Below are 13,518 nucleotides of genomic sequence, written 5' to 3' on the forward strand. Positions count from 1 at the left end.
ATTTCTCATATTTTTATCATAAATCCGTTGTAGAAAGGGAGATTTTGATAAAAATTAATTGAAATCGGATAATTTTCTACAACAAAGAAGCCGCGCGATAGTATTAAATTACCAATATTTTTTCTTAGTGTAACATATGTATTTTGTTATAATTTATATCAAATGACGTCACAATATCGAGAATCATTCTTAAGATATTTCTCATATTTTCTAATGGCAATCTCACCATAAAAACAAATATTCTAAGAGAAATTCACTGGAATTGGATAATTTGTCGATTATCTAGTACTGAAAAAAGAAATGACAGTGATAGTATGGAATTACCATTTTTTTCTCAGTGTAGCAAATTTATTCCGTTATACTTTACATCGACGTCACGAAATCAGAAGTCATTTCTTCTTAAGGGATTTTTCATATATTATATCAAAAATACTTCAACAAAATTAAATATTAAAAAAAATTATTGAAATTGGATATTTTCAGATTTTCTAGAATGAAAAAACCGTGATAGTATATAATTATTTTTTTTCGCTGTAGCTAATTTAATCTGTTACGACGTCACGATATCGAAATTCCTTTTTTTCCCGTGGTATTTTTTTGGGGTTTATAAAAGAAGTGTTTAATGATTAATTTATTTATTATTACGTTAACAATTTACAAATTAGGTTTACAACAATTGACTTTTAACAATTATTTCGTAAAAATATATCGAAAATTCGAAAAAATCTGTCATATATATATTAGATATATTTACAAAAATTTTACGCACTTGTTAAGACTAGGGTTTCATATTAAATTTTTACAACGATTATCAACAAATTATTCATTGGTCCAACAAATCACTTAATAGAAAATAAAAAAGTAAAATCAACAATAATTTTTCCAATTTATTGAAAATTATGAATTTTTCGAACACACCATGTATATTATATATTTTGAATAAATAAATGTAGATGGCGCTTTTAAAAATATACCTGTTTTTTATCGGAAAATGTATGGAGTGTAGAGAAGGAGGAACATCTCTTATGGACGGTACGTTTAAAATATGGTCTGAATTCTGTATGGATAATACGTGGCGCTGATTGTACTATGGGATTGAGATCTGAAGTTAGACACTTACTATATCTGAAACTAGCTTCAGATTCTATAAACTAACGAAAACAGAATATTATGTAGGTGGTGAAAAGAATTAAACGTTTAAAAATATTAAAAAAATAGTAAAAAAAGAATACAAAAAATCATGGTGAAAACTTGTTGTATTTCTGGATGTATAAGTGGTTCTTTAAAAGATCGTGGAATTCGTTCATCTCAAAATATAAAACAAGCAAATCTCTTTGGAATACCAAAGGTAAGTCATGTTTGAATCTGTTAGAAAGCAAAATTTATTCGAGGAAAATCAATAATTATTTATCCATGTTCCCAAAATATTTGTTGATTAACATTGATTTCTCATTAAATTTGAAAAATAATAAGTAACACAGTGACGTTAATTCAAAATCATTAAATTTATTTTATAGGACGCTACGCTGCTAGCACAATGGTCTTCTATTTTGAACATGACTTTAGCGAAACATCATTGTATCTGCGATTATCATTTTAAAGAAGATATTGTGAAATCGCGGAAGATTGATTATTCAGGTGGAATAATCAAAGAATATGAATTGAAACGATGGAGACCCTATTGCCAAATGCTGTACCAGTTAACCTACAGCCAAAACAATATGATATTGAAGTAAAGTTTTATAGAAAAGTTCATTGACTTTCAAAGATATTACAAAATTTGTACTAATTTTAAATGTAGCTTTCAGAAAATCAAGAAAACCTGCACTATCAAACGGTTAAAATAATAAATGACGATAAATTTTCAAAGGTAAAGTAAAAACTAAGCAGTAATTTAATTTTAATTAATTTTAATAAATATTTCGTAGAAGCCAACCATCAATGTGCGAAAGCCTTTTCAACAGTTGGACAATCGTATTAACATTAGAAAAAAACCAGCGTCAACATCAATCGAAAAGATCTCGCCTTCGCTGATAAAAATCCGAAAAACTGCAAGTTCTGACGATAAATATCCACAATTTATTTCACATAAAACATCATTAAATAGTATACCTGATCAACCAGTAGACAAGATGCAAATTGCTGTTAAAAATGTAGAGACAAGATTTGATGCAGAACAAGTTTTTTTTAAATGAAATCGATTCAAACAATGTTAGTTAAAGCTTGAAATATCAGTAGGTTCATGATTTAAGTATATACCAAAATTTTTTACAGATCCTTAATTTTTTCCAGACTCCTAAGAATATTAAGGAATTGTTGGACTCTTTTTTGAGTGTGATGCCTGAGTATTGGTATTATATACTTCATGATAACCAATTAGTACTTGTTTATACTGATCCCTTTAGGGAAACCGAAAAACTTCGCGTTTTTATACAAGATGATTTTTCAGTAATGGTAACTATATGTTCTTTATAACTCCAGCTTTACGGTCGTAATTATTTTTAATCATCAATTTGTATTTGAAGTAATAGTAATTGTTTTATAATGGTGAAGCGAACACCCGTTTGTGAAGGAACATGAATTGAAGAAACGAGGTAAAGTATAGACTTGAAATTTTTTCATTTCGTGAATATAAACTAATATATATTATTAATTCGCAGGCTATAACAGATTTTTTAGATTTTTTGGAAGAATGGGAGTCTGGTATGGAAATTTTAGGGGATTCTATGCCTTTTTCTGAAAGTACATTAGTGGGTTTTAAAGTAACACTAGATTCAACACTTGAAATAACTGATATGATGCATAATGAGTGTGGCTTTGAGTACTTTATGACATCTCGTCTATCACAGGATTATCTGGAGGTAATAAAGATTTTGCAATTACTTAGAAATATTGTAATTTGTATTGTATTTATTATATTTGTATCTATTTCAATTTCAGCAACTTTTTTCAATAATGAGGTACAACTGTGGATCTAACGAGCACCCAGACGCGAAATTGTTTTTTCAGTTTTTCAGATTATTCTGTCTGTTTTCGCTAATTCGACCACCTAAAGGTAGCAATGTGACCGGGGTTGAATAGCTTCAAAGTTTTATTCAGAATAAAGACACTATTAAAGCTTCAAAAAAAACTCATGAAGAGTGGATTCTTAAACTCGTTGAAGCTTTGAAAAATTGTGCTTTGCCAGGTGACCAGGTTCTTATGTTTGGAAATGAACAGGGTCAAAAAGAAGCAAGTGATAATGATAACTCCAAAGATTTGAACCAAATTGATTTACCTAAGACTGTATGAGAGAATGAAGACAAGCTCATAGATCATGACTATAATGTAACTTATACTAGTGAACAAGTATTAGCATATTTGGCTGGCTATGTGTCCCGTAAAATGAAAAAAAAATACGAATTCTGCAAAAATTGTTTTGATTCTTTATCTTCGGCTGGATCGGTAGAAGAGAATCAACAAAATGAATTAATCAACGAACTGTCCTTGTATGGCGGCCTAGCATATCCCAGTCAGGGATTGTTTGAATTAACTCGCCGGTTAGAAAATACAGTTTTGGATGTTGTTGGGAAAAAGGGAATACTATACAAATGATTTTTGATCGAATTACTCAAATTCAATTGCCCAAAATTGGTTGCCACGAACATTCTCTATTGTTAACAAAAGAGATTATTATTTATTATTTAACCATGAGAGGACATTTCTTGGCCAAAACATTGAACAAGGAGTATATAGAAAAAAAAAGTAAAATGTATAAGAAATTATCAAAGTTGTGACTGACGTTTGATTATATTCATGTGAAAAGCTGTGCAATCCTTAATATCTTATTAGATTTTTATTGTTTATTAAGAACTTGATACATTTCTGTACCTGCTTGCATAAGCTAATTACCAATGATATTTTAACAAAACTATAATTATTATATTTGTTGAGGATAGAGTTCAATATTTTATTTCTATGAACCAAAATGTTTTATTTTCAATTATTTTATTATTCTTATTGATATTTTTATATGACTTTAACTATTATATTAGTTGCTAATGAAGTTCAATATTTTATTTTTATGAACCGAAATATTTTTTTTATTATTCTATTATTTTTATTGATCTAATTATATCGCTATAATTATTATATTAGTTACGGATAAAATTCAATATTTTATTTTAATCAACCAAAATGTTTTTTTTATACTATTTCATTATTGTTACATGATTCTACTTTTTTTTCATATTAGAATATATGTATTATCTAAACCAAATAAATAGCTAAATAATAAAGTTAATTTAACGAGATTCTGTTTTGTTAATCGTTTCATTATTTCAATACTACTAATTTCATTATCACGGTGCATTATTTAAAGCATTACTATACAGTTATTTTCAAATCAGCGCGTAAAATTCAAGCGAATACCCTCTATAATCAGCGCCACCTATTTTCCCATCAAAAATCAGCTCACATTTTTTAACCCAGAGATGTTCCTCCTTCTCTACACTCCAGAGGAAAATGTAATAATCTGTTATGATGGAAAACAACTTCCCAGCGTCATCTACTAACGAATGGCTCAATTAATATCAGTTTGAAAAGAAGAAAACTTTGTAGTTGTTAATAATGGCATCTGTAATATAAAAAAATGAGTTAGTATAAAAAAAATATAAATATTAGTCCATAGTTAGAATAATACAGTTCGTGTTAGGTTTTTCGTTTAAAAAAAAAGTTTTTTTCGAAAAATATATCACATGTTACACAAAAAACTGCGTCTTTTCAATCACACAATCACTGCAATAAACACGGACTAGTTAATACACTGGGAAAAGTATAGTCCTCTACAACTATCAGTCGTTTTTTTTAACAATTTTTTTAGTGTATTTTGATTTGTCACTACACGTTCAAATCCGCCATCATTTTTCTAAAATCGGCGAGAGTATTATAATCCGGATCCAAATCGATATCGGCGAAATCCCGTTTTGAATCCGATTTCACAAAACTGGGATGATATCGACTCAAAGATAACGGACACGGAAGCAATTCCGGCATAACCGAATGATGCGTTATCAAAGAAGTCAACGAGGTGAACTCCTTCGTGAAGCCCTGCAACAAAAACACAAATAACATCACCGAACAAAAAAAATCGATTATTCACCCTTTTACCTTAATTTTGTAGCCTTTATTAGCCCTCACGATTAAGTAATGCGCGATACCAGTCGGTTGAAAACTCCTCGGTACTCGCAACGATAACGCAAAACATCCCGGTTTACTGGTACTCTCTCTAACCATGAACGCCCCGACTGGTTCCTGTCCTAAAATCTCCAGAGCTATTTCCCTAGGGATACCGGCTTGAAACCACGGGGCTAATCTTAATTCCCCCTCTTCTTTGTTGTTTAGGGAATCCGTTCTTTCGGGTAATGGCGGAGGTGTTGGTGTAGTAAATCCTATAAGGTTAGAGTCTTGACCGTTAGGTGGTCCCGTACTGGAACTACTCGAACTTAGTTGCGACATACGTTTGGATTTAAAATCGCTTTTGACGGTGGTATCGGTATCGATACGTTTCGATAAATTCGAATTATTTTCGATTTCGTTTTTTAAATTATCTACAGTGTTGTTAGATTTGTTTTTTGATTCTTCGCTTTCGTTTACGTATCCGCCGGATAAAGGTCGATTTGTTGGACTACCTGTAATAATAAATATTGAACTGGTATGTCAATATTTAATATTTGTACATTTGGTTAAATTACTCATTCTATAATCTCGATAATTATAATTCATTGAACGTAAAATCGTAAAAAAGCAAGAAATATATTTTTAATTGCGTTTTGAAACAAATTCAAAAAGATGACGCTGTCTATGGAATTCGATATCAATCAAACTAAGACAAGCAGTTTATAATATTTTTGGTGGATCGCGTGTTCGAGTCATTTCTTACAGATGGCGTATTAACACGTAGAAAAGATGACGCTGTCTATGGTTTTCTATTTGAACTGAATCGAGCTTAGACACCCAATCGATCATGATTTGATTAAAAATGGTGGCCCTTATGTTCAAATCATCTCATATAGATGGCGTACTGATATAATATACGAGAAAACGAAAAGAAAGTATATTAATATGACGTCGATTCACGGTACTGACTGATGTATAATAATATGAAAACAAGGTCTCATTATTTACCTTGACTCTTCGGAATCTTTTATTGCAGATTATTATATTTTATATGTATCGATAGAAAAGTGAATAATGTACATTTTCTGAAAATTTTGTACTTCTATCTCCGATAGTTCTTGAGATACAGAACTTCAAAGTTGTATGATCAATTGGAATGCTAACATCTTATTGAATAACCCTCGTAATACGTAACTTATTTTTTATCACGTGGATAAATGATTCGAAAACATCGATAGAAATTATGAATCATCGTTTTGTAATATTTTTGTTAACATAATTTTCTTTTATATGAGAGAAACAAAAGTGTTTAAAAAAACTGTATCTGTATCTAATTATAATTTTCAAAACCAATTCCCAACATCAAAATATAGTATTTTATTGTATATTTCTTCAAAAATTCCCGTTTTTATCTGTGATAGTTTTTGAAATACTGGGCTTTAAAGTTTTATCATCGATATCCCTAATTCGAATGTAGAGATCTTTTTTAATATCCCTCGTAATACACAAATAGTTTTAATACGTGGATAAATGATTCGATTCACAATATTTTTACTGATATAGTTATTTTTATGTTTGTTTTTGCTTATACAAGTTAAATTATTGTTTGAATATTAAAATTTTTTTATCAAACATTTTTTGTTCAAAAAAACTTATAATCGATGGTATTTCAAAAGGTTTTTTGAACGTTTTGAATCTAGTAAAAAATTTTTTTCAACTTTTTTATTATAACCATCGACTTTACAAATAGAATTGAATTAGAAATAAGCAATAAGACGTAGAAAAATAGGAGGATTTAAGCATCGTTAAATAAACCTAACCTCAATTTGAGTAGTACGATACATTTTAATGTAAATTTAGTATAACTATCCGTACCTGGAATACTAGATGTGTTATCGTTAACTAATGGACAGCTATCTTCATCGCTGTGGTTATTACTATTCCCAGTCAACCCCATTGCTATCCTTTTTATCAAGGGAGGTTTCTCGGCCATTCTCTTGTAAGAATTCATTTCGGTAGGCGAATTGCTTTCATCGCTACTCGGCGTCGATAATTGGGAATTAATATTTTTATCGACATTTGGAGAATTAACCACGAATTTATTTTTTTGGGCGGTTTTCAGGCCCGGTATTGAAGATGGCGGCGAGAGTCGTAACGTCGAAGCGTCTGATAATTGAACGTCCATTTCGGAAAGATTCGCTTCTTTCGGTAACGTCTGCGGTGGTGCCGATGGTTTTTCTTTCTTTAAACCGGACGTGAAATCTTTTGTCTGGAAAATCAATCGAATTTTATTGGAAATTTTCCTCTTATTTTGACGACTTACCCAAACTACTTTATCTTGTTGCGTTTGGGACGCGATCACATCTTGGAAAGTCGTTTGCTTCTGCAGCTGCGCCGCGTAAGCCATCTTAAAAGCATTTCCGACTATCGAATTAAGTTCTTCAGTCTGGAAAAAAAAATCAACATTTTGAATCACATAATTTTTTCCAGTAAACGATTAACAATGTTTAATATACATTAACGTAACATGGAACGGGGAAACGCAAAATAGAAAAAAAATTATAAACAAATCAAAATATTATTCACGATTGAAATTAGGTAAATATAATATGAAAATGAGGTCTCACTATTTAACTTGTGTCTTAGGCAACTTTTATCGCAGATTATTATATTTTATATGTATCGATAGGATAAAGAATACAATACATTTTCTGGAAATTTTGTACTTCTATTTCCGATAGTTTTTGAGATATAAAGCTTCAAAGTCGATTCACGAAACTGCCTGATGTAATATAATATGAAAACAAGGTCTCACTATTTAACTTGTTTCTTCGGCAACTTTCATCGCAGATTATTATATTTTATACGTATCGATAGGATAATAAATAACGTACATTTTCTGGAAATTTTGTACTTCTATTTCCGATAGTTTTTGAGATATAGAGCTTCAAAGTCGATTCACGAAACTGCCTGATGTATTATAATATGAAAACAAGTTCTCACTATTTAACTTGTATCTTCGGCAACTTTTATCGCAGATTATTATATTTTATATGTACCGATAGGATAATAAATAACGTACATTTTCTGAAAATTTCTTACTTCTATCTCCGATAGTTTTTGATATACAGAGCTTCAAAATCGATTTACGAAAATAAAAACGAAATTATAAAGAAATCTGTTATGTGAACCGAATACCTCGAAAATATCATATTTAAATGATCAAAAAGAGCACATCTTCTAAGAATTCTTCAAGTGTTGAAAGCTAGAAGGTCTTGGCAAACCATTAGACCAATGTTCGCAGAAAGATACCCAATTCGAAGCTGTAATTAACAACCGACAATCATTATTAAATAAAAATCTTACGTCTGGTATCTTTCTGGTAGACACATTATTCGAAACCTCGCTAAAAATGTCTAAATATCTAAAAAGGCCATCAAGGTCCTGAAAGCTCTTTAGTACACTTCTAAGTAACCTTTATGTGGCTTGCAGGTCACCAGGATGTACCAGGAATCAAGGAAGTAGACAGCCTTGCCAAAAAAAAAGGACAACGACTCATATCTTTGCACCAGAGCTCTACATCAATACCCAATGAACGATTTGCTAAAGAATCAAATGATTTCTTATTGAAGAAACACTAAGAACTTCGTGTGTGACCAGAAACGACTTGAAACGATGCTGATTCTGCGAGTAAACCATGAAAACAGCGAATGCGTGGTCCATTTCATTAAGAGGCTCAAGTACCTTGAATAGTCTGCTTTGGGAGGAGTTTACGTCTTTCCATGGGCCAATTAACGAATTTTTTATTGTTTTATTTGAATAAAGAAAAAAGGTTCTTGGGTACGCCAATGAAGAGAAATGTAATACGAAACGAAAATTGTCAAGTAAGCACAATGTAAAATGATACTGGTAAAAAATATTTTATTTTTCCAAAGAAACTTGATAACGTTCTAAGATGACGATTGTGTTTGCTGATGTGATGTGCAGTACATTTTGCTGATACCATGAATGTATTATTTCTAATATAAAAGATTTCATATGGATTATTTTATAATATATAATGAGAGAGAAAATTTTATATACAGTATTTTATAAAAATATTTAGGTTTGTTCGAATGACATTTTTTTTTTAGTTCAATGTATCGAAATATAAATTATTTTGTTGAATGCACAATATAAATATATAATCACATAAAAAAATTTTTAAATCGCGTAAAATTGCTCGTTAATTTTGTACATGGTGAATAAACAACACTGGATGGTGTAGTACATGATATAGTATCACTATTTTCCTTGTATATTTTAAACCTTTCATTATAATTTAATATATATAATATTTATTGGTAGAAAAACGAATTATGTTTATTTCCTGAAAATTTCGTAATTCTATTTTGAATAGTTTTAAAGATACGGAGCGTCAAAATTGACAATTGTATTTACGATTATCCCGTATCTATATTGAATCTCGACATCTTTTTTAATAAACCCCGTATCTTTTAGAATATAATTCACATTAAACTTAACCTCAATTTAATGTGATAAATTTTGAGCAAAACAAAATTAAGGGCACGAATTTTCGAAATTTTGGAACGCGAATAAATGGAAAACTAAGAGAAAATTTTGAGGTTAGGAACAACGTTAGGAACAACTCCAAATACCTGGGATACTTTTTTGTAGAGAATTTTCTACTCTAAATTTTTTGTTCCGGCACTTTTTTCGAATTCCTCGTAGTTTTCGAGTTATACGCGATTCAAAATATTTTTGAGTGTATAAACCCATTTCAAGGTGAAAATTTTAAGGTTAAGAACAAATACCTGAGATACTTTTTTGCAGAGAATTTTCTAAACTACATTTTTTGCTCCAGAACTTATTTACGATTTCCTTGTAGTTTTCGAGTTTTTCAGTTTCAAGTCCTGAAATTTCGAAAACCCGTGCCTGAAATTTTGTTGAAAGTTGCTAGACTTATTGAGTATCCCAGAATGTAAAAAATCAGAACAGCCCAATTTAATTCAAGATTTTACCTGAAAATCGCCTAATATGCCTGTACTATTTGGAGGTATCTTAAGTAGCAACCCTCGTATATCTCAAATCGAATTTATTTTATTATATTGAAAATAAGATTTATATAAATCTGAATTTCCAATCAGTTAAGATCTTTTAGAAATGATAGTTTTTGAGAATGCTCTTGAGAATCCATTTTGTTTTATTTAGAATCGATTCTTTCAAATAAATTTTCATTTACCTTCGTAATAAATAAAATTCAACAAATATTTCAATTTCAAGCTTACATTATTATGGTGAAAGTTATTATTAGAAAGCTATCATTATTTATATCATTTAATGGCCACCCACCCACACAGATACTGTCGTTGTTATAAAAACATTTTTACGTAATAAATCAGACAAAAAAAATGCATTTTTTGACGAAACGAGAATGATATTTTTCGTAGACTAAATGGTGTAGAAATAATTCGAGTTCATCAATAAACATCTTTGAAGTGAATTTATGACTAGCCTTTCAACTAAAATGAGACGATTTGTAAAAATAACTTGGCATTCTTTTCTCATGATTACTTAATTATTTAGCGCAAAATATATTGTTTAGAATGATTTTGAATCTACTTTTCACAACAAATTAAGTTTTATTTGTTAATTGATTTGACTGTTCAATTTTCTAAGCTGATATATTCGCCACCATTTTACAGTGTTGTCAAGCCGTCGGAATAGTCGAAATTTTAATATCTTCTCTCATGATGGTATATGTTCACAAATTTAGAATCTTTTTAATATATTGACAACATCGACTACTTTGTAATAACATATTGTTTTAAATACGTCTCCATTATTCTTTCTGTATACCTCGTTAGGTTCATATCGTTAAGTTAACTCCTAACAATAATAAATTCTTCGCTTTTTGTTATAATTAAAATGTGATACCACAAATTGTCGAAGCAGCGTTTTTATCATAGAATTTGGTAAATATACTTTAAAATTATTTACGTATCCGGATATCAATAGGCCAATCACTGAGACACAGACTGTTTGGTTTTTCTCGAGCTGAGATTTATTTATATATTTGATCCGTTTTCCTTACTTTTTTTTTTCAACTATTGACTGTAATTTTGGCAACCAAGATCACAGCAATATGTCTAACCTTCCCTCACTACCAAAAATCAATCCAAATATTAACTCTCCACCTTTATCATATGCTGCAGCTACCTCAGCAAATTCCCCACCCCCTTCTGTGCCCTCACGAAATCCGGCCATCATTATGCCTTCTATCCCCAACACTGTACTATTTGACTACATCAAATCAATAGGTAGCATCGTCTCTCATAAAAATGTCATTTTCGCATCCAGAATATCACACGGACGCATATGCATTTATTTATCATCGACGACTCTAGTCGACGAACTTCTAAAAACCAACCAAAGTATCCTAGTTAATTCCAATTTGATCCCTATACGTCGGCTTATATCTCCAACCAAAAGAATACTCATTTCCAATGTTTGTCCATCCATTCCCCATTCCGTCATTGAGAAACCACTGCAAGACCTAGGGTATCACTCACCTCTCCCATATCATACGTCAAATGTGGCTCACCTGATGACGAATACGCACATGTGCTCAGCTTCCGCCGAGTAACTTACGTATTACCAATCAATAATGATTTTTCTCTGCAAACTTCGACTGTCATCAGTCATGAAAATACAACACACAGAATATTCATTTCTACCGACAAACTTGAATGCTTTCTCTGCAAACAGGCTGGGCACACTGCTGATTCATGCCCCAACACTCCCATCCCTCAAGATCTCAAAATTACACAAATTCAAGGCAAAAAAACTAATATCAAAATTCCTTCTTTAATATCTAACGATCTGCTTATCACCGACAGCCAAAAAATCTCTGACACACTCGCACAACATTTTAAAGAAAATTTCAGCATCCATAATCCGGCATCCGATTTTCATAACTCATATATTCAGCCCTCCTCCACACTACAGCTGAATCCTCTCGATATTGCGTCTGTCAATGCTCCTTTTAGTTTAAATGAACTAAAATTCGCGCTATCATCCTGCAAAAATTCTGCTGCCGGTCCTGATGATGTCCTGTATATATTTCTCAAAAAACTATCCGACTCGTCCCTCTCCAAGCTCCTTGACATCTATAATATTATTTGGAATACTCACCAATTCCCTGATGCATGGCGCAACTCTATAATCATTCCAATTAAAAAAGCAGGTAAATCCACATCATCCCTTAAGTCTTTCCGACCAATCTCACTTACTTGCACTACTTGTAAACTGCTTGAAAAAAGAATCAATAGAAAACTCCTATGGTTCCTTAAAAAATACAAACTTATTCCCGACGCACAATCAGGTTTTCGACTTAATCGATCGACATACGACAACCTTGTTCTCTTGCAAACAGATATCTCCTCTGCATTAAATAACCATTAGAACGTCATTGCAACTATTCTCGACATTGAAGGCGCTTTTGACTCTATATCCAGAAGTGCAATAATGAATAAACTCACTCAATACAATCTACATGGTAACATATTATCATTCATCCATAATTTCCTAACTGATAGAATTTTCGGGGTTTCCGCAAACGGTAAGCTCTCCCTTCCTCATCCACAAAATACTGACATCCCTCAAGGTTCAGTATTAAGGTCTACTTTATTTATCCTCACAATAAATGAGCTATGTGACAACTTCCCATCTCCCGTAAAATATGTCCAATACGCTGTTGACTTAATCATTTATTGCCACAGTAAATACGTCCCCTCTACAAGCCAACTTCTCCAGAACGCAATAAATCTACTGCAAGAGAGATCCCCCTACCTAGGATTATCCTTTTCCCGAAACAAATCCATGCTGATAAAATTCTCTCGAAGAACATCTATTCACTCACCAAAAATGTTCCTTGATAACTCCCCTCTACCTATTGTGAATCAATGCAAAATCCTTGGTATGACTTTTGATTCTCGACTCAACTGGAATCACCATATTCATGATGTAAAAGGTATTTGCCTAAAGAGGCTGAACATAATTAAAACCCTTATTCACCTTCAATGGGGCTCCAATGAAACCATACTGCTAAGAGTTTACAGAGCTCTCATACCCTCAAAGCTTGACTAGGTTTGTTTTATCTATATGTCCGCTTCCAAGTCTAAAACTGACTTGTTGAACTCTGTACACAACACCGCTCTTCGCCTTTGTCTTGGTGCCTTTCACTCAAGCCCCGCCGCTAGTGTCAATGTTGAAGCTAATGAGCCACCACTATTCCTAAGACGACAATCTCTTCTCCTGTCATATGCTGCTAAAGTATCTTCCAATCCTTCTAATCCTGTC

General features: G+C 31.5%; 1 protein-coding gene across 3 annotated transcripts in view; it reads right to left on the reverse strand.

Annotated features, from left to right (window-relative positions):
* Positions 1 to 3,970: 3,970 nt before the first annotated feature.
* LOC130894580 (EGFR adapter protein-like) overlaps positions 3,971 to 13,518 on the reverse strand; it is a 36,568-nt gene continuing 27,020 nt past the window's right edge. For 2 of the 3 annotated variants that reach the window (XM_057801482.1, XM_057801483.1), the window contains exons 2-5: positions 7,481 to 7,603; positions 7,033 to 7,426; positions 5,149 to 5,669; positions 4,083 to 5,088 (exon numbers count right to left, since the gene is read on the reverse strand). In XM_057801482.1, coding sequence (XP_057657465.1) covers positions 4,879 to 5,088; positions 5,149 to 5,669; positions 7,033 to 7,426; positions 7,481 to 7,564 — 1,209 coding nt within the window. In that variant the 5' untranslated portion in view covers positions 7,565 to 7,603 and the 3' untranslated portion in view covers positions 4,083 to 4,878. Of the gene's footprint in view, positions 5,089 to 5,148; positions 5,670 to 7,032; positions 7,427 to 7,480; positions 7,604 to 13,518 lie in introns of all 3 variants that reach the window. The other variant, XM_057801481.1, reaches the window with a different exon arrangement.

The sequence above is a fragment of the Diorhabda carinulata genome, chromosome 5 (genome assembly GCF_026250575.1).
Source record: "Diorhabda carinulata isolate Delta chromosome 5, icDioCari1.1, whole genome shotgun sequence".
Taxonomy (NCBI): Eukaryota; Metazoa; Arthropoda; class Insecta; order Coleoptera; family Chrysomelidae; genus Diorhabda; species Diorhabda carinulata.